The sequence below is a fragment of the Rhinolophus hipposideros genome, assembly GCF_964194185.1.
Source record: "Rhinolophus hipposideros genome assembly, chromosome: 7".
Classification (NCBI taxonomy): Eukaryota; Metazoa; Chordata; class Mammalia; order Chiroptera; family Rhinolophidae; genus Rhinolophus; species Rhinolophus hipposideros.
In genome coordinates this window covers 49,651,446-49,674,745 of record NC_138053.1, presented here as the reverse complement: position 1 = coordinate 49,674,745, position 23,300 = coordinate 49,651,446, and the positions used below count along the sequence as shown (strand labels likewise).

At 33.0% G+C, this 23,300-nt stretch overlaps 1 protein-coding gene across 1 annotated transcript in view; it reads right to left on the bottom strand.

The window, feature by feature from the left end:
* Positions 1–216: 216 nt before the first annotated feature.
* Positions 217–23,300, bottom strand: part of HOMER1 (homer scaffold protein 1) — a 107,779-nt gene continuing 84,695 nt past the window's right edge. The window contains exons 6-9 of the mRNA XM_081054524.1: positions 18,499–18,655; positions 15,509–15,619; positions 14,793–14,873; positions 217–3,703 (exon numbers count right to left, since the gene is read on the bottom strand). Coding sequence (XP_080910650.1) covers positions 3,515–3,703; positions 14,793–14,873; positions 15,509–15,619; positions 18,499–18,655 — 538 coding nt within the window. The 3' untranslated portion in view covers positions 217–3,514. The remainder of the gene's footprint in view (positions 3,704–14,792; positions 14,874–15,508; positions 15,620–18,498; positions 18,656–23,300) is intronic.

Sequence of the window (23,300 nt, the reverse complement as noted above, 5' to 3'; positions counted from 1 at the left end):
ACAGAATTTCAGGATGTTAAAATCATTTGATGTCAAATAAAAAGGATTTCTTAAAACAAAAACAATACAAAACAAAACAAAAAGCACTGCCACCAAACAAATTTTCCCTCTGGCCTGCCTCCCATTCCAGAACTGACAAAAAAGATCAGGTCTGCAAGGAGAGAGCAGTTGAGCTGCATACTCCAGAGTTAAATAAAAACATGGAAGACTAGCACACACATTAAAGAATAAATTTAATTTTAACAAAGAATTTAATTCTTTAACAAAGAAATGAATGTTAAAAGGTGGTAGTGGTTTAATTATGAGTGTCCCTTTTTTGTTCCACTTGGAAAAAAAAGTGTAACTTTATCTAACTGTTTCCCAAGTTCAATGACAGCAAAAGATTAAATCTATGATGGTGCTGGAGTTCTTCTACAGGGAGAGATGCAACTTCATGAACTTTTTAAAATCTGTAGTAAAGGAGAGAAAAAAAGAGAGACAGAGAGAGAAAAACAGAGAGAGAGACAGCGAAAGAGAGAAAGAGAGAGAGAGAGAGAGAGAGAGAGAGAGAGAGAGAGAGAGAGAGGAAGAGAGAGGGGAAGAGGAGAAACAAAAACTAATTTTCCAGGCAGGGACATACTTAGAAAACCTTTTATGTCAAAGTTAGGATTTCACAACACAGCACACTAATGCAAAATCCAATAGCACCTGTAAGATTTAAGTAAATGCTGCCATCACTTAAATGCTTTTTAAAAATATCTGTAAAAGCCTGAAGGAAAAAAAGATAAAGTACATTCTCCAGAGAACAACAAATGTATTTCAAAATAAAAACTGTATTTTTGTTTTTCTTTTTTTTCAGTTGCTTTTTTTGTACAAGAATTCATAATTATTCATATAATACCTTATACACAATGGGATCAATCTCTGCTCTCCTTTGCTGTGTCACTTCAAGTCCACATGTTCAGGCTACAGTCCCCAACATTATTTTCTGATAAATATATTACCACAGTTTGATCTAAATATAGATACATTATATAATACTTGTCTCTGGGAAAATCAAATTTTAATATGCAAATTTTTATTTATATAATACAGAAATGGAGAAAACTACAGTAGGCACACAACCTAATTATGACTTGTAGATGATGATTCTAGATACTCTCCTACTGTAAATTAATGTTTAAAATAATTTAATAAGATTTTATTTATATGTGCACTTGTGTTCACCTTATCCCATATACTATACACGTCTAATGACAATCTGGGAATTTAAAGGTGCAGCCCTCAAGAAATTGTTAAATCACTAAAAAAAGAACAAAATCAGGCTCTATTGGACAAGGAAAAAACTCACAAAATTTCCAATTTTAAATTTCATTTCAGTAGGAAAATATTAAAAATAATTTTCTGTATATACATATGAGTATATGTATATATTGAATTACACATGTCTCATATCAATACAATTCAAGAGGAGACATTTTGATGAGTTATTTTCCCATTAAATAAGAGCTATGTCAAAATTTAAAAATATCTTATTACATCATTAAAATAATTCACTTACCATTTCATCAGCTTACACTTTTTTTATTTTTAACTCTTCATAACTACATTCCCTGATCCCTAGAGTTAAATCCCCTATTTAAAACAAAATCTGGTGCTGTTTGTTACTCAGAAACTGATGGATAAAATTACATCTACTTTAAAATTCTATCAATCAAATAAATTTTATTACCTGATTTATCAGAGAAGTATTTCAGCTCTGAGCTTGTGTACCTAAATTATCCTCCCTATAATACATAGGTGAGGAAAATATTCTAAAATAGATGGAGGTAACTTACATGATGTTATCACACATATAATACATGATGATTAAGTGTCTGATATAAACTTTTCAGAGACACCTGAAAACTCACTTTAGAAACTCACTTTAGAAACAACCCATTTATTTTTCACTCTAATATAAATTAATATGTATGTATGTACATACATACACATACATATATAAAACAAAACGGTCTATGTTGAGTAGCTGTTTGTGAGTGAAAAAATGGTTATAAATTGATTAGCTTAGTTTTGTACTTAACAATTCAATCTTTTGGGGGTACAATCAAAAATCAGTGCATTTTATAGACTCCCTAGAGTCAGATACTCAAGCAAACACTTTAAAAAAGAACCCTCCTCATCATCACGGGCATTGTACAGCAATAATATACGAACTCTAAAGCAATTCCTACTCTGTAAAGCAGACTAGACAGCACTTGGCTTACTTTTAAAATAGCGTCTTAAAAGAAACATATAAAGAAATGCATCTTTGCTAAAAGTCTTTTAAAATTACATCAAAACAACATTAAAACCTGTTCACTGAGAAGAGCCTATTGAATTGAATTCCTGTTTTGAAATACCTATTTAACAGTTCAGAATATTGCCTTGTGAGGTTTGACTAGAGATGTGGTTGATGTGAAGACCCAGACAGAGTACACGGCTCCAATCCCAGTAAGTCCTCTGATCAGCTGTTGGATGGAAATGGATCCCCTTTAAAATAGCTATACACTTTAAAGTGATCTATAATAAACAGTTCCCCAATAACCATAATTATTTGTAAATTGAAATGCATTGATCATTCAGAAAAGATTTTTTGCAAAATATATAAATAAATGTAACTGCATATTCTGTAAATACACTTAACATTGCTAGACCAGGCCGTCAGTGACGGACGGGCTGCTATATTTCAGTACTGTGTGTCAAATTTATTAGAAATTTAAAAAGAAAAATTTCTGAGGGACTCAGCTGCCTTTGTTAGTTGGCTTTAAAGTGTGTAATAAAATGGGAGACAATATCTTCTCATAAATACATGGAATCAATATGGAAAAATAAACTATACAGCGGACGAGATTAGAGAACACCAGAGTGTACCAGAGTGGTGACCAGAGTGAAATCTTCCAGTATAAAAAAAAGGGAAGAACTCTATACACCCAGTTATAGTATGTTCCAATTAAAGATGCAGCTCTTTCTCACTCCTGGCAAGAATTAATTGGTAATGGCACTGCTTCTCAGCAGTGCAAAAATATCCTGAGAAATTATTTAGATTACAACAAAAGACAGGGCTTTCATCACTAAGTTTTTGCACAAAACACAGCTTTAGATATCATAAATAAATTAATTTAAAAAGCAGATAGCCTTCACTGTGTTGAACACAAAAAGGGGATGTGACCCAGACATCATTAATTCTCCCACTGGCGAATATCAGAAAAAAAGATTGCATTAAGTGTCTATTTATAATTTTCTAGTTAACTATGGCCAATAATATACATGGAGGTAATTTGTAGTTCAAGTGTTTCATTTCTTTTTTCCCCAAACTAGCTACAAGCTGAATTCTAAAATTTACACTGAAATATACAATACCAATTTTCAAAAGATCCTCCTCCTGGAGGAGTGATATTTAAACTTTTTGTGCAATCTTGATGCAGAGCCCAAACAGTCCTATGAAGAGAAACAGTGTACTTTTTAGTCAATTGGCACTGAAATTTCACTCTCCTTAGCTGCATTCTAGTAGTTTGGCCAAGTTATCTCGTAATTCTGTTAGTTCAAATATTTTTCCATCAAGAATTTCTAAGAGTGTCTTCAGGTTATTGCGAAAAGCTTCTTGTTCATTCTGACTTTTCTCCAGACGTTGCTCTAAGTCAGACAGTTGTCCTTCCAGATCTTTGTTCCGAATTTCTACTTCCTTTAGAAACAAAAGTGTGATATATGTACATGTCAGTTCGTGACTTAGAAAACAACATAACTTTCATTATTACTAATATTGTTGTTAATGCAGTTTGACCATTAGGATGAGCTTCTGAATCTCAGGTTAACACAATTTTAGGAAATTTCAGATTTTGCCATCTGAGAAATCCATGTAATTTTACTGACTGGCTTGTTCATGAATCCGTCTATCCACCCAACAAAAATTTCCTGATTGCTCATTTTATGCCAGGAAACCTCCCAAGCACTTCAAATACCAAGACAGGATTGAAGACCCACTTTAAGGATTATGTACATCTCATGTCTATTTCTGCCCATGTACTGTTTCTAATGCTCAACTGTTAGCAATCTCAAGTGAAAGCAGGCAGAGAAAAAGAGAGGAATTAATTTTTTTCTCCTTACTGGCAATTCTGGAAAAAGACCGAGAGAAGAAAATGACTCTTTAAAATGAGGTTTTAGGATTCTGAATATGTTAATTATTCTTGTGGTGGAGAATTTAGCTCAACTACTAAAAACTGTAGTGAAGATATATAATAATTGCACATATAAGAATTATAAAGCTAACAATTCCAATATACTGGAAATCAAGACAAGAAAAAGAATCACTAAAAGGAAGTACACAGCAACCAAAAATTAAAATAAAAAATCTTTAACACAATAAATTGCGGCATACTTAGAAGTTTTTATTGCTCTAAAAATATTTCTAGAAATGCCAAATATAATAAGTAATTCTAAAAAATAAAATGACATAATGTGAGCTACAGAGTTAATTTTGGTAAAAAATCAAATTGAGAAAAATAGCTGAAAACCAACTATAAATAAACTATTCAGATAAGCAATGAATTGAAAGCTACAGTAGCCCTCCTTATCCGAGAGGGGGCACATCCCAAGATTCCCAATATCCATGGAACCGGAGAGCATCACACTCAATATATACTCCATGTTTCTCCTGCGCATACATACCTATGAGAATGGTCAATTTACAAATCAAGCACAGTAAGATACTAACAGCAATAATTATAAAATGGAACAATTATAACAATATACTGTAATAAAAGTGATGTGAATGTGGTCTTTCTTCAAATATCTGCTAACAGAAATAAGTAGTAAGTGGTGTAACACAACATGGACATGCTGGACAAAGGGATGATTTATGTCCCAGGTGGGACAGAGCAGGACGGCTCGAGATTTTGTCACGATACTTATAATAGTGTGCAATTTAAAATTTATGAATTGCTTATTTTTGGAATTTTCCATTTAGTATGTTCAGACCACAGTAACTGTTGGCCACAGTAACTAAAATGACAGAAAACAAAATCATGGATAAGGGAGGACTACTATATATATCCTTTCTGGAAAGCTCACTTTCATATCTGAGAGGAATTAAGTGACTGATATAAATTACATTCATATCTGCAAATTATGGGAGAATGGAAACATTTTAGTGTTAGTAACAGAATATGAATCAGCCTCAGAAAATATGTTTTAAATTTTAGCATATCATTAAAAATTAAATCTCTACAAAAATTCTATCAAGTCTAAAGGACAGTAGAAAAATTTTTTCTTAATTATTGAAAGCCAATTTGGTAAATGTGAAATGAAAAGAACAGTATATGAAGTAGGCCACTGCAACTAGGAAAAAAATTGTATGCATGAAGACGAACACTGGGAATTAATATACAAATAGAAAACAGGAATTAGTTTAGGTTTATTGCGATTATGGGTACTTTCCAAAATTTGTCTTATAATTAATGTCTGTAGAAATTAAACTTTTGAGAAAAATTACTGGGAAATTGCTTGAATACATATAAGAAAGTAACAATTGATTTAGGATTCTGAACATAGACAAATGTTCACATGCCTTGACAGAAATAAGTAAGAGCAAGGCTTAAGGAAGGATGCCACAGATGAATTGGAAGAGCCTGGGAAAATATAAAAAAGGAATAAAGCAGCTATAATGATTTATAAAGAATTTAAGGAATCCCAATTTAAAGTATTTATTTACTGTTAGATGTTTAGCAGGTACGTTTCTAATCTCTTTCCTTTAAATAATCCACAAGATGAAAATAAGTAAACTGAGAGCAGAATCTAAACCAATAAAATATTTGTAAATTCAGAAGCCAAGTTCATGGAAGCTCTAAACTATGAGGGAGAAAACAGATCCTGGGATCAAATGTAAAAATTCCACTCATGACTGCACAGCATGCTCTCCTGCCTGCTTAAACAATAAGCTTAAGAGTAGAATGCTTCCAACTATAAAAATAGACCAAATGTCATTCAGTAGAAAATACCCACTTCACCAGGCACCACCCAGTTTGCCCTCTAAACTCTTCCTTAAAAATGAAAGGCTTCCTTGTTCTTCTTGCCAATCAATGAAACATCCAAACATTTTCAATAGAAGCAAGTAAAACACCAAATTCCATCAGCGATTAAAATTGTGGTGTTCTCTCTAAAAGGAGTCTCATACTATAAGCCATTTCTCTGATTGGAGAAATTTTACTAGGCATATAACAAAAGGGATCCCATAAAATGCTGAGGGTGCTGGTCTATTCTGAGGCAGAGAATATAATCCTGGGTAAGAACAGGTAACCCAGTCCATGGGGACCAACAGAAGGCAACTGAAGCCGTGGTTGGTGGCACTTCTCAGTTTTCTACCTTCTGTATGTATTTTCAACCTCTTCCTTCTTGCCTTTTATTGTCCCTCCTAGCTCATTCTTCTGCTTATTCTAATTTTTGTCCTACTATTTTCCCCTTCTCCTTTACTGATATGTGAGCATGTGCCAGGGGCACCCAGAGGCCTGGTTCAGCCCTAATAAAGCACGGTAGGCCAGAATTTGCTCATTCTTTTTCGAGTGTGTTTACGGGCAATAACTGAACATGTAAATCCCAGTGGGCAGAAGGTCATGCTCTGTATTTGTTAGATATGCAGCCTACACCACTAGAGTGATTTAAAAATTTTAAACAATTATTACCATCATCAAGGGGACCAGATCAGGTTCATTTACTATTAATTTAAGTCCTGCATCATTTAATCCAAATAAAAGCTACAAAACAATTGTCTTCACTGATATCCGATTCACATCTTAAGCTCTTATAAGATATATTATTGCCCTCTTAGATTATTAATGTTCATCTATAATAGTTCATATACATCATCAAAACATTAATAATTCAACAGACAAATGGGTAAAAGACAAATTTTGAAGAAGAGCTTCTTCTATATAGGCACTGAAAATACAAAAGTACATAAAGATGGCCCCTGTTTTAATGCATCCTAGAAGGAGGACACTGGCAACAAAGAAGTAAACAGAACAGGCTTCCAGACTTCCAGGAAGCAGAGATAACGGTGCCTGTGTACACTGATATCTCCCAGCCATCCTCCCAAACTGTAAAAACCAATAATAAGAAAAATAAAACCACACCAATTCTATGACTTCAATGTAACTAGAAGAGAACAATACAAACTTCAAATGACCTACAATTAGGAACTACAACCACCAATTTCCTGCAGAGAGATTTCTCAAGTCCTCATTCTAACCCTCTGCAGAGGGCAAGGCATTGTAGAATTGCGGGGACGAGGCACAGGAGAGGCAAGAGGCCATCGAAAGGCCTGACACTGAACTCCAGTAACCCCAAGAAAGAGAACGACCACTGTAAGTGGCAAAATGCCAGGAAAACAAAAGACAAAACAGTCTTAGTAGACCAGAACACACCACAAGAAAGGGACTTGAACAGAGTACATGAGGTATGAGGAGGCAATCATGGAAAGGTGGTACTTCAGAGAAGAAGGGCAAAAAGAAGAGAAAGGAACCTGTTGGAATAGTATGGTAAAGGGAAAAAGAAACACAGGGAAATTTAGAATTTTCTTCCAAGACAAAAGAAAACGAAAATACCGAAGGACACACAACCTTTCCCTCATTGTCTCCCCCAAAGAGGGTGTTTTTGAATTAAGAATTTGTAAACTACCCAAAACTGTCACTCTATTCACTAAATACAAAGGTACACGCAATCTTCAATCTACATAAACTGTTATAAGATAAAAATAGAAAATGATACTCTAAAAACTTCAGTGGATGAAAATAAAAGTCCCCCTCAAAACAACTATGAAACACAAGAAAACTCTAAAAGAACCCTCTACTCTGAGTTATATATTCTCAAACAAGCATTCCAAAAAACCTTGAGTCTGGTATTCAAACATGGAAAACAGAAATTGGCCAAAAAACTGAAAAACAGGAGAGTTGACTAAACCCATGATAAAAACAAAAGAAAAAGGAAAAAATCACATCAGAAATAAAGACTGAATTATAAGATGCCCAAGGAAAAATAGATTTGAATAAAAATTATTTTTTATTCAATTATTTAAAAAATCCAAGGGAATTAAAGTAAGATATAACAGGTAGGGAAAATATTCAGAGAGAAAGTGGTTGAAACAAAAGATAAGAAAAGACAACCCAATTATATATCATCGGGGCTCCTGAAGAAGAAAAACACCACAATTGGACAGAACTAATATTTAAAACTTTTATACAACAAAAATTCCTGGAAATAAAGGAAGACCTAAATCTACAAATTAAAAGAGCCTACCGTGTAGCTGGGAAAACTGACCTTCAACAATCGAATCTGAGAAGTATCCTAGTAAAACCAGTAGACTTTAAATATAAAGGAAAAGTCCTCAGGGCATACAAGCAAAATGAGCTCAAACTTCCAAGGCCAGAGAATTAGACTGGAATCAGACTTCTCAAAAGCAATATAAAAACAAGGTAATAATGGAGTGGCATTTTCAAGAAACTCAAAGAAACTTAAGAAGCAAGGATTTTATATCTAGCTGCCATCCAAGTACTACGTCTATTTTAAAAACAGCTTAAACATGCAAGAAAATAGATACCCATGAGCTCTTGTGGAACCATCTTCTAGGGGATAAACTTCATCCAACCAACAGATTACTGTGGTAACTTCAGGAAAAGGACTGATGTCGACCGTTTAATATAGTTATTGTATATCACAGACTAAAACAAAGGTGGATGATGGTTAAAAAAATAATATGAAAATGTACTTCTCCTGACAAGATAGAAAGTAATGCAACTACAAATAGAAAAGAGGAAAGGGAAAGCAAACAGCAGAATAAGTGCATTATTATTAAATATGTAATAGTTCAAAGACAAATAATATCAATAAAAACTAACACAAGAGACAGTGAAAGTTTAAATATGAACACAGATAACTAGGAAGCTTTTTGAAAGGTGTAAGGTTAAAGATAAGCACTACAACAAAGTTAGGACCATCTTAAACATCAAAAGATATTTTAAAAAATTACATCAAATGAAAAAAATTACATCAAAATTACATCATATGAACAAAAGCATCAAATTAATATAACATACAGAAATTATTACATAAAATAATGACAAGTTGAGACCAAACAAAAATCTTATCAACAAACATGCCTGAATTACCTAGTAGAAGAAAAATATCAGTTTGGCTCACAAAGCACTATCCAGCTATATGTACACAACACCCAAGGAGCATTCACAAAAACTGATCATATATTAGGTCACAAAACAAGTAGCAGTCAGGTATAGTAAGTATATATATTACAAAAAATATTCTGTGATTACAATGCAATAAGCCTAGGAATTGATAACAAAATCATAAAATAAAAAGATCCTTCCACCTAGAAATTCATTTAGGAAGGCCAAAATAATGAGGGGTTGTGATACCGGCAGAAAAAGGGGCAAATGAAAACATTTCTCTAATGCTAAAAGCCACAATGAAAATGTAACAATTATGTTTATATACCAGGAAACACAGCAGCCACCTTTAGGAAGTAGAAATTACAGAAGACATAAGGAGATAGGTAAAAACACACTGATAAGAGACTTTAATATGACACTCTCAGTAGAAGACAGATCAAGTGGAACAATAACAACAAAAAAGGTAATGATAGAGAAGACCTAAATTACAAAATCAATAAAGAGCATTCATAAAAACTGATCATATATTAGATCATGAAAAAACCCAACAGAAAATTATGTAAAGTAGAAATTATATAAAAAAAACCTTGTGATCACAATGCAATAAACTAGAAATTAACAACTAAATCAAAAATATAAAAAGGCTCTTCCACCAGGAAATTAAAACATCTTCTTTTAAACATCACTAGCGTGAAAGAAAATAAAACCAAAATTACAGAAGTTCAAAAAATGATAATAAAAACACTAAATATCAGAACCTGTGAGACACACTTAAAGCAACGAGCAGAGGAAAATCTATAGCTTTAAACACATATAAATAAAAGAATAAAAATAAAAGAATTAAACTGCCCTCTCAAAATGCTAGAAAAAGAATAAGAGAGTAAACCAAAGCAAATCACAAGGCAGGAATAATAAAGATAAAAGTAGAAATTCCTGTGGTGGAGGGTAGAAAAACAGTGACAACTGATTAATAAAGCAAATGCTATTTTTTTAAAAAAAACTTAAAATAGATTGCTTAACTTTACTTAATGAAGAACAAGCATATGAAATGAGAAATTATGAGTTCCCACTGAATATTTGAAGACCTATATGGAAAGCTTAAACAGACTAGTATTTGCAGAAGAAATAGAGGCCTAGATGGTTCTATTAGAATTCAGGAGTTCTATTAAACTTTTAAAGACCATGTGGTTCCAATAAGACATAAATTGTTGCAGAGCACAGAAATTGAAGAAAATCTTCCAAATAATTTTATGAAGGAAGTATAACCTTGATACCTAAATCTTATAAATACAGCTCCTCCAAAAGAAGAAAATTACAAACCAGTATCACAAATGAATGTTATGTAGAAATTGTAAATAATAGAGAACAAAACCTAAGACCACATTAAGAAAATATTACACCATAGCTAAGTGGGATTTATTACAGGAATACTGAAGTGGTTGGGTATCAGAAAATCTATAAATACAATAAACCATATTTAATAGATCTAGGGAGAAAAAATTATGATCATCTCCGTCGATGCTGAAAAAGCTGTTAACAAAATTCAACATTCATTGTTGGTAAAAACACTCAAGAAAATAAGCATGAAGGATACTCTTGTGACATGATAAAATACATACACACATTTTAATGTTAAAGCCAACATTTCAATTTATACTAAAAAATACTAGAGCATTTCCACTAAGGTTAGAAACAAGATAAGCCCATCATCTCCACTGTTGTTGAATGTTGTACTGGTACTTTTAGCAGATATAATTTGACAAGAGAAGTCAACAGAGGCTTAAGAATTTGGAAAAAATGAAATTACTTCTATTTGAAGATTTCATGTTCGTATACCTGAAAAATCCTAGTGAATCAATGGAATAAATGACAAAACTAGCTCAAACAAAAAAATTTAGTAAGGTAATAGGATATAAAATTAGCATGCAGAATTCAACAGCTCTCATATATACAAATAATAATCAAAAGATACAATGGTAGAGAAAACCCCATTTGCAACAAAAAAGAAGATAAAATATTTATAAATAAACAAGAAATATGCGAAATCCACATGATGAAAATCTGAAAATGCTTTTGAAAAATACAAAAGCAGATGTGAACAAAGGGGAAAACATCCCTTGTTCTTGGATAGGATGGAAACCTCATGAAGAAAGCACTTTTCCTAAGGTTACATTATAAATTTTAAGCAATTCCACAAAACATTTTTATACAGCTAAATTTTTAGTTGACATTAAAATTGGTTCTAAAGTTAATGCTCATATAGAAAATAAACATGTAAGAATACGTACAAAAACAATGGGGGAAAAAAGCTATGAGGAGTAATTGGACCTACCAGACATTAAAACATACTATAAAGCCTCTACAATTAAAGCAGTGTGGTACTGGTACATGAATAGATGGATGACTAGTGAAATAAAATAGGAAGTCCAGAAATATACCAAAATACATATGGAAATTGACCATTTAAAATATCTGGAAAAAAGATGAGGTAACTAGACATCTGGGAAAAGATAAAATTAGATCCATATTTCATACTACACACAAAAGAATAAATCAGAAATGATTCAGAGATCTAAATTAAAAAAAAAACAACCATGTAAGTATTACAGGAAAATGTTGATAAATTTCTACATAATCTGAGTTTGGAAAAATATTATCTATGCTTCATATGCCAGAAGCAATAAAAGAAAAGACTGATAAACTTGACTATTATATCAAACAACACCACCATCTTAAGCGAAGTCAAAAAACAATGACAAACTGGGAAAAAAATATTTGTAACATATAACTACAGATATATAAAAAACTCTTGAAAATTTTTGGAAAAAGGACCAAAACCCTATAGAAAAAAGGGCAAAAGACATAAACACACAATCCACACGTGCACAAAAAGATGTAGAAAGAGCCTTTAAGCTTATGGAAATGTTTAATCTCACTCATAATATGAGATACACAAGTTAAAACTATCATTTCTTACCTATCACACATCGTTAAAAGTTAAAAAGTATGAAAACGAATTTTGTCAGCGAGGCAGTGAAGAAGCAGGTAGTCAGTTAACACTGCTGGTATGAAGGAGAAATGGCACAATTCATTATAGAGGGGAATTTGACAACATTTAACAAACTACATGTTTACTTTCTCACTTAGAAATCTTGCTTCTTACCTTGAAGATACACCTCTAACAATAACAAAATGTGCACAAAATTACTCATTGTAGTACTTTGCAGAATACTGGAAACAACCTAACTCCCCAGATAAAGGATTGTGACTGAATAAACTATCACTCGCACAAATGAAGTACTATGAAACCATAAAATATGAACACAATCTCTGAACTGATAGTGATTGCCAGGATGTGTCTTAGGTGAAAAAAGCAAAGTGCAGGAGAGTAATCTAGAGTATGTTACCATTTGTGTAGGAAAAAAGGGGGGGGATTAAAAAGAAAACAGATATATTTGTTCATTTGTGTAAAAACAAACACCAAAACGATAAACTAGGAACTAACTGGTTACCTACAGGGAATTAGAAAAATCATACCATACTATTCTTAATTTACCCATACCCATGAATTTTCTATCCATATTCATACCTACACAATCCAATTCTATGCAGTGCAATTTCAGAAGTTCCTCTACCATTCAAGGAATTTAATGATCGCAATTTTCTAGACTGAACTTATGAATAGATGTTCAAGGGTGTTGGACTTTTGATAAATAGATATTTAGAAGGGAGAGACCAGGCTACAGAGGAGAAACTTTCTTCAAATTGGAAAAGACACAGGTTATCTTGGGCTAGCTTGGGCTTTTAGATTTCATCCTTAGGTTTTCTGAAAGTTTCCCTGTCCAATTTTAGGTAGGTTGTTTTGATAAGTACTTTTGGTATTCAGTAAAAGAATAGGTAAGAATTGATATTCACAATTTCAGGTGCCAACTACAAAATTCAATTACTGCTCAATCAATGATGAAATACATTTAGAAGTTTAATATGAATAAATCATCTCTTGGTTTCTCTGAGATAATATAAATGTATATATAACTGAAAACATTTTTTTAAAGAATTGTTAAGGCTGGCTTGGACACTTGGCTGCCTGAAGCAGTATGGTAATGCAGAAAGAACAGAGACTTTGGAATCAAAACAAATCTAGGTTTCACTACTTTCTAGCTCAGTGCCTTTAAGAAACATGCTAACACCTCTACACTGCTGCCTTCCCTTTGAAAACAGTGATACCACTCCTGTTACTATGAGAATTAGAGCTAATGTACGTAAGTGCTTAGCATATGTCTGAATTACAGCCAAGTACTGAAAAAAATGGGAGCCAAAATCAAAACAAAAGACAAAACTAGACTGAATTTCCCCCATATTTTCCAGCCCCGATATCATGCTTCATATTTTAGTTTTACACCTGGATTGCTCAACCTTGGCACTGCTGACATTTTGGGCCACAGAATTCAATGTTTATTTAGCAGCATCTTTGGCTTTGACCTACTACTAGCACCACCCTAACTGTGAAAATAAAAAAATGTCTCCACATATTGTTAAATGTCCCCGGGGCACAACACTGCCCTCACTTGAAAATCACTAATTCACACAGATGATTAAAACAGAAACATTTAATAGGGCAAAACAAGACAAGTGGCCTCATTTTTCCCAGGCTGCTGAAAATTAGTGATAGGCGAGGGAAATATTTCACTTCATACCAAGAACCTGTTTTCTTTATGAAGGCTCTCTATTGTCAGAGAATTTCACTGTCTCCACTTATCAAATATAAGATGAACAAGTTAGCCTACCCACACCTCAGTTTCCTCATATGATTCATATGGATTAAATGCATAATATAAATAAAGTGCTTAGCACAGTGTCTGGGTAATAGTCAACACAATAAATGTTGGCCTTTCTTATTACAACCCAGGTACTCCTTCCAGTACCTTGTCTTTCAGGTTCTACTTTTCACCTCTGGCCCCAAATTTATTCCTCACTCTATACATACATTTATTTCTACTCCAAACCTCAAAGTAGTCCTAACCCAGCTAGCCAAAAGGGTACAAGAAAAGTGCCTGGCAAGAGGAGACTTTGGTAATGATTTTGAAAAATCCTCCCCTAAATATGGTTAACTAACACTGACACAGAATATACATATAAAAATTACAATCAGGAAGCATACTATTTATGCAGGAAAAAAAGTGAGTAAAATTAATTAGACTGAAGAAATAAAGAGCACGAATTTGATTTCCATTAGAACACTACGGCTTTAATTCATACATTAATTCAGTGTAACAAAAATGAGCAGAATTTCTAAACTGAATAAAATCCATTTGAGGAATTTTATTTAAATTAAGAGTATTTTTTATGTTAAAAAGTAGAAATTTCTAAAATAATTGACTAAAGACAATTTGTAAATGACTACTATGATGATCATAAGCCACCTAGATGAAATTATCAACTAATTTTTGAAAAATCAAAGATTAGGGATGAATCAGAAGTCCTGGAAAAGAAAAATGACCAAGAATCTACAAACTGTTCAGAAAAAAAGTCACTACTATGTGAAAGAATGATTGATGCTCTCTCTGCAGAAATGAATTCAATTTTTTCATAGCTCACCTGTAGTTTCTGAGTCAAAGAGTCCCTCTGTTCTTGTAGTTCTCTGGCATTATCTATTTCTTGTTTTAATCTTTCTATTTCCTAGAAAAAGTAGAGAAATGTCTTTCACATTTAAACGATATCAAGGGAAGAGAAGGCCACATTTTCCCTTGAAATTACTGTCCTAGCCCTTAAAAAAATTATTTAAAGAAAACTGCTTTATACTGACTTTTCGAGAGATGAACTCATCTTCACAAGCATGTTGTCTAGTACAGAATAATCTTAAGAAACAAGCAACAAGACTAAATTGGTGGCTTTGGTATAGCACTGCTTAGAAGCAACAATCTGAACATTTTAAGGTTGCTTCAAGTTTTGTGACTATAACTCTTCCCTGGGATATTAAATCTTTTGATTGGATACCAGAGAAAGCTGCAGCTTATAAAATTCAGATAACTTCTAATAGTTTTCTGTTGATTATATGAATGAAACTCTTATACAGAAGGCAACAGGCAGTATCTCAGTCTGATTGCCTCACCAAAGTTTATAACAATAGAAACAAGGATAGGGCAAATATGAATATGCTTAATAACACTCAAGAAAAATTCCATCCTAAAACAACCCTCCACAACTTTATCTTATTCCATTAAGTACCTTTAAATCCTTGAAATCTGTCATACACTTTAATATTTGTACACACATATTAGCTAGATTACAGATGAGAGAAAAGCAGCAAATACCTCTTCTTTCTCTTTCAGTGTCTCTTCCAGTTCTTGTATTGTCTGATTTAATTCTGTCTTATGGGTATGCACTGCATTTGCTTGGCTACTAACACATTCAAGCTCAGTCACCTAAAATTAAATAAGAACACAGGTTAAATCATATGACAATTTCAAAGGATTCCTTGCTGAAAAGATAATAAGCTCCTGATAGGTGAATACCGAATTTTGAATCAATATATGAAAATTAATTTTGAGAAATATTAACACCGGGTAGAAATTAATAGAATAGATTCTTTAACGATATGAAATTAGGGCAGAATAAGAGCAAAGGAAATAACTTTACATGTATTGATCATAAAAAGGTTAGGAAAACTTAAGTGATTAAAGACAGTAGAAAACCCCTATAATGAAAGTCTAAAAATTTCTTCTGAAAACAGTCAAAATCAGATATAGTTAACTGGCCTCCATCTGTAGCTTTCAAATTAAACATGGGCTCTGAAAACTGGCCTTGTAGAAGTGAGAAATTTTTAAAACACATTTCCAAAATGTAAGAGAATCTGGAAGAAAAGATATGCATAAAATACAACTTAAATCATTCTATACTAGTATAACTACACATCAATAGTATCTCGTATGGCAAAAGACAATTCTTCTGTCAATACAAATTTATTGAGGACCCAAACGGCAACATAACTTTTGATGAGCACTTGCTATTTTTTGAGAAAACAGAGAAGGACCTTATTTGTAAAAGTGATGGCATCTAAAAACAGTCACAATACACAAAAGTCTACATAAACACACACAACATCCTATCACAGCTCTTTATACAGATCAGGATCTCATATATTTTGACTGACTAGAATTTAGTAAATTCTAGACTATTAAGGAAACAGTAAATCTCTATCCCTCACATTTTCCAATTATCGAATTAATGTCCTCATTCTGTCACTCTACCTCTCATATCACTTTCTTCCTGTGTGTTGATGTTCTAACAGCCTTGTGCAACCCTTACCATCCAGGCCTAAACAAAAGCAATGGCCTGTCAGTAAACTTAGTTATAATCTTTGTCTACTTTCCTGTCTTCTGCAAACTGCTAACATTCATCTTTCTTTGTGTGATTCTCCCATTAAAAACCTTTCAATGGCTCATCTTTTTTACAATATCAAATCTAAACCTTCAGGTTCTCCATACACTAGCCCCAAATTACTTAACCATCTCATTGGCCTAGACACTCAGTATGTATTTCCAATTAAAAGCAAGCAAGTTTCCTTGTCCTAAGAACAAACCACATTCATAACCATTTGCTGACTTAACCAGAATGTCCTCTCTTACCTCTGAAAACCATTCAGACCTTAACAAACCCTCAACTCTCGGCTCTTAACGTACTTTCTCCAGAAAGCCATTCCTATATACACAAGCATTCAAAGCTCTCCTGACCTCTGGCCCACAAAACTGAAAATCTGTTAAAAAATCTTGGGAATGATTTCCTTAATGTTTAATATATACCAGTTTTCTTTGTCCAATTAGATAATAAATTCCTTGTGGGGAGTTCTAGTTCTGATGATGAAACAGTTTTTGTTTTTTTTTTTAGATCAACTTTCCAACACATAACAAATAAAAATCAGGGGCAAAATGATACCGGATGGAAATTCAGATCTACAGGGAGAAAAGAAGAGCACTGGAAGTTATAAATATGTGAGTAAATCAAAAGATCCCACTTCTTAAATTCTTTAAAATTCAATCGACTCTTTAAAGCAAAAATTCCTTAAGGGCAGGGATTACACAAAAAGGAGATATGATAGCTCTTCAATGAACATTAACTGGCTTATGAGTTAATTGTCATAAGTTAATTTTTTATTGTGGTAAAAAGCACGTAATATAAAATTCATCATCTTAACCATTTTTAAATGTATAGTTCAGTAGTGTGAAGTATATTGTCATTTTTGTGAAACAAATCTCCAGAAGTTTTTCACCTTGCAAAATGGAAACTCTATATTCATTAAACAACATCTTTCCTCTTCTTCCTTATAAATTAACTTTTATGCTTGGTATAAAATGATATTTATGCAGGTTTCTTATTCTCCCTCTTATCTCTACTCAATTTCTATCTTACTTCCCCCGTCATCCTGGTCCTATTACATTCTTCAAACTGTGCTCTGGTACTAAGCTCACTTGCTATGGTGTCCTTTTTAAAAAGGGAAATTAGTGGCATCTGTTTCCCACTGGGTGACTGCATATGCTTTGAATTTAAAATTCTTTATAATTGTTTGGGCTTCTAATATTAACGGCATTGGGATTTCTGTTTTTTCCTTTTCTGCCCCATATTTCTAATATTACCAACTTTTATAGAGTCCACCACTAGTTTTAGAAATTTTCTTTCTTTAAAAAAGAGTACAATAGAAGCATTATCATTAATTCGGTGAAATTACATGTCAATTCAGTGTCTCAATTTTCACTGGAATTGTACTGAGTCTGTATTATTATTCCTATTTTATAGATGAGAATACTGAGCAGAAAAAGGGGGATAACTTACCAAAGCTCATACAGCTAATAAGTGACAGAATAAGAATGTACAATCAGATCTTTCAATTCCAAAAGTTTTATGTTTCATTAAACTGTGGAAAACATTTTTTTAATTTTAGCAATATATTTTATTTAACCCAATAATTCATAAATATTATCAGTTCAACATGTAATCACTATAAAAACTATTAATGAGATAGTTTACATTCTTTTTTTGTTTTAAGTCTTAGAAATATGGGGCGTATTTTACACTTGCAGCGTATTTCAGTTATTCAAGAGCTACTTCTGTCTAGAGGCTACAGTGTTGACGTGGAAAACATTTTTCTTAACTAACAAACACACATATAATATAACCTATATATATATGTTCTGACAACTAGCGAAAATCTCCAAAAGATGTCCCTTTGCTGAATCTACATGTAAATTTCCTCTGCTCAAGGAAATCTGTTAGCCATAAATTCCGATGGACAGCAGCCCAAACTTACCCGCTTGTGCAGACGTTCTGCTTCCTCTTGATATGCAGCAAGTTGCTGTTTCCATTGTTTCACATTGGCAGTCGATTCCAACAGGGCTGCAGTCAGTTTGGCATTATTTCCTTTGAGGGTGGCCAGTTCAGCCTCCCAGTGTTTGCTGATTGCTGAGCTAAATAAAAGGAAAGAAAATTCTATTCATTACATTGGATATTGTTACTTTGATAGAATAGCAGTACTCAGTTCTATCATTTGGTTTATAGTCCCAGAAAGAGGAAAACACAAATATTTCACTGAAATGTTCCTAGTGAAGAAAACCTAGCAATTGAAAACCTAAAAAGTACCAAAGGTGTAGGCTGAACGTGGAATAGTTCCATTCATGACAGACATAGATATAGTATCTACAGAAGAGATTCTAACTAGTCTCTTTTGAGAAGTAAATATTATATTCTGAAAAATATCTACAAATAAAACCTAACAAGGTACTATATTTTTTAAGAGCACGAAGCCTGAAGTACAATTTCATTCCTTCATATAAAACATATGAGGATCCTTCAATGTCAACAAGGTTTGGGATACATAATACAATATATCTCCTGAAATTATTGTTGGTTTATCTTATTCAGAATTTTAAAAAGCACAACACACAAAAAATTGCTGCAATAAATTGATTTCAGATCATATGATAAGCTAGACCTAGAAACTGTTCTAATGACTTAATTTCTGATAGAATACCACTGTCGCTTACAGAACAAAACTAATGCAATCACCTTTTTCCTCATTTAATGTCCTACTTGATAAGTTACTGAGTGTTAAGTATCTCAATCAAGAAAATTTTCTATTATGAAGACAATTCTTTTAGGAAGGCCCCTCTCTTGATAATTCCTTTCTTAATTTTCTAATGAAGAAAGAATTGCCTCATTTTGACAGAAATAGGTGATTTCTGTTTCTCATTATTGAACAGTTTATGCCTATTAGTGAAATTCTACTAACCTCATCCCATTAACTAGTGATGAGAATAGATTTCTTTAATCAACATTTTGGTTTTTGATAAGTACCTGTATCACAGAGCAAATGTTTTGATAGATTGATATTTTATAGTAATTTTAATATATTATATAAAAGAAAGGATAGTGTCTATTATCAAGATTTCTAAAGCTCATTACCAATAATAAGACATACAGCATTATAAGATTATTTCTGTGGTATTTTTGCCAAAAAATGCATAACCCTCATTACAATTATGAGAAAACATCCTATAAACCCAAACTGAGGGACATTCTCCAAAATCACTGATTGGTACTCTTCAAAAGTGTCAAGAAGAGATAAGACTGAGAAACAGAATGGAAGAGACTAAGAAGAAATAATTAAATGCAATGTGGGATCCTGGATAGGTTCCTAGAACCTATTAGAACAAAATAGGGCCATTGGTGAAAACTGATACCTGTAGTTTAGTTAGTAGTATTGTATTAAAGTGACTTTCCTAGTTTTGATAATTATATTATGGTTATGAAAGATGTTACCATTAAGGTAAGCTGGGTGAGAGCATACTGGAATTCTCTGCACAGGTTTTGTAACTTTCATGTCTAAAACTAGTTTAAAATAAAAAGTTAAACAATTTTTCTAAAGCTTACTAAGAAAATTTCATCAAAACATGAATAAACACAATCAAACAATAAGTTAATTCATTAATCTAACAACCCATTTCTATCCTCAAAAATAAAGCTTTTTTATTTCTTCTTTTGTGGAATGATTTTCCTAGATTCAGATTTTCAGAGTAAAGCATACAATGATTTACCTGCTCTAACTGAATTACAAATTTTTTAAAAACCACCTACCAATTTTTACTCTATAGAGATGAGTTTTATTTAAATAGACCCTTCAATTCAACAATGCAAATCTTATTGAACTAATTTAAACACTTGATATATGCAAATATCAAACCCCTTAAAAATTAAAGAAAAAAATGATTTTGAATATTTATTTATAAATCCATTTGTCAAAAGTTTCACAATTATAAAGTAAGATTACCACATATCTTCTTAGCAGAAAAAAGAACAAAAAAGAGGGTGTTTTCTATCTTATTTTTCTAGGTTTTATTTAATAGGACATAGGGAGCAAAGTCCATTCAGAATTTGAGAACTCAGCTTACTTCACAATTGTTTCAATAATTATTTGTGTGACCTTGGGTTAGTCTGTCGACCACTTTGATCTCAGTTCTTCACATATCAAAATAAACAGATTAGTCAAGATCTGCACTGTCCAAATGTTAGCCACTAGCTGTATATGGCCATTTCAATTTAAATTGCTCAAAATTAAATAAGGAAAAAATTCAGCTTCTCAGCCCCATTAGCTACACTGCAGGTAGTCAATACCCACACGTGGCTACTGTCTACCATACTGGGCAGCAAAGATACAGAAGTTTTCATCATATCAGAAAGTTCTCCTGGATAGTGCTATCCTAGGTGGTCTCTATATTTCAGACTGGTTTCTCACTTCTATGTGTTATGGACGAAATTATGGCACTCCCAACCTCTGCCCCCAAAATCAGTATGTTGAATTCTTAACCCCCGGTATCTTAGAATATGACTATATTTGGAGATAAGGTCTTAAAAGAGGCAATTAAGGTTAAATGGGGTCATGAATGTGGGCCCTAATCCAATGACTGGTGTCTTTATAAAAGGAGTTTAGGACACAGACGTGCACAGAGGGAGATCACGTCAAGATAGCAGAAGATGGCATCTGCAAGCCTAGGAGAGGTCTCAGAAGAAACTACCCTATCAATACCTTGATCTCAGACTTCTAGCATCCAAACTGTATGAAAATAAATTTCTATTGTTTAAGTCACCAGGTCTGTGGTATCTGCCAGGGGCTGGGCGTAAGGAGAGAACTTGACCACAAAAAAGCAGGGGAGGGACAGAACTTTTTCCTTTTCCATAATTACATACAACTGTGAAAATTTGTCAAAACGCCTAAAACTGTACGGAAGGGTGAATTTTATTATATATATTACACTTCAATTAAACCATATTATCACACTACCAAAAAAAACCCAAAAAGGCTTTCTAAGTACTCCTCGAACCTCTTGCTGTGACTGAGGATTACATATAATAAGAGTTGGAAAGTCAGGTCTTAGATAGGGTAGAATGATCTCTAAGCTGCTCCATTTATGTCTGTACTTGTTGGCATAGGAAGAGACTGGGTGGACAGGAAACAGAACAGCTGTGATTAAGAGAGTCAAAAATAAAAAGGAAGGAGGTGAGGGCATCTGGAGATAGTGACAAAAAGTAGATTGGAGAAGTAGGATTCAGGGATGTGCGAAGGAAAGGAATGGAACATAGACAAGGTGTAATTAAAACTGGTGTGGGGCAGGAAAAAAATCAAACGCCCTTGGGACAGGATAGAAAAAGATGAATGTACAAAGTCTTGATATAACTTCTTTAATTCATATCCATGAACATGTCTTGGGCCTCTAATACATTAAATAGTGAGATTTGGCCACAGAGAAGCAGTTCAATGAATTCCTATTACCTTTTCTTCCTTGACTGCAGACCCCCAAAGTACTGCTCACTGCACTTAAACAAGGAAATAAATGTTGAAGAAAATTATCATATCAAGTACTTTTACGCATATTGTACAAGAGACAATTTGAGACTTAATAGTCCTGAAATGAGTAATACAGAAGAGCAGTTCAATGCTAAGTAAGGTTTTGTGTTTCTGCGTTTTCTTATACTTGGTTCCAAGGTAAATAAACACGTGTTTTTAAGGCTATTTTGCGATATCAACCAAAATTGTATCTTTGGTAAATTTGACTCTTTCAGAACATTCTTGCTTCCTCTACTTTAGGAGCAGCTTCTTTAATAAGCTGTTTTTCTAGAACACAGTGTGAAAAACAATTTAGAAAATAAAATGATTTTGGGTTTTTTCAATCTGCCCTGTTTTTTCTTTATAACTTCCTCATGTATTCCTTTCACTATCTAGTATATTAGAATATCCTACCCAATGTCAACTTAACAATGAATTCCAAAGAGTATCCTGAAGGAAATTCTACATGTGAACTGTTATCTCAGATGTGTTCAGCCCTTATGTAATTTTAAATACTTTGCATACTTTTGCAATTTTGAAGAAACAATGTTCCTTTCTTTAATCTACAACTCTAAGATATCACATTCCTCCCCCATTAGACTGAGTTTTTTAACAGTAATTAATACCTTGGGATTAATTCTGATACCAAAATTTTAAGTTAGCATCTTACGTTTCAGGAATACTTCTTAAAAAATTACTGGGGTTCTCTGCCTGCTAATTTAATCCTTTTTCACAGGTACAGTTTTGATAGTTTCACATTCTCTAAACTGCTCATGAAGAAACCACTAAATTAGTTAGCTAGAGACACCAGTTGAGTCAGAAGAGATATTGAAATACCACCATGATCTCATGTCTGAATGCTGGAATAAGGGCAAAATAATTCTTTATTCTTGTGACTGTTTGGTAAAGTTTCCCTTTAAAAAGGAACAGCTGGTTTCCTGTTGGCTTTAGATCTAGAAGTCAGATGAGAGAGTTCAAAACACTCCAAAAACATCTTTGGAAAGGTTCCTTAGCCTGGTATTTTAGTTTTCCTTTACCTAAAGTCAAAATTCTGCAAGAAAGTAGTGCACTTCATTAAACTGTGTAAAAACTAAAAGAAAAGGTACTTCAAAAAATACTATCTAAAATAGTTAGACTCTCTAACAAAATAAGAGTCTGGTGCATGAGCAATGCATTTACACGTATTCAACCTGCAGAGTGAACCCTCTATGCCCATGGTCAGCTACAGAATT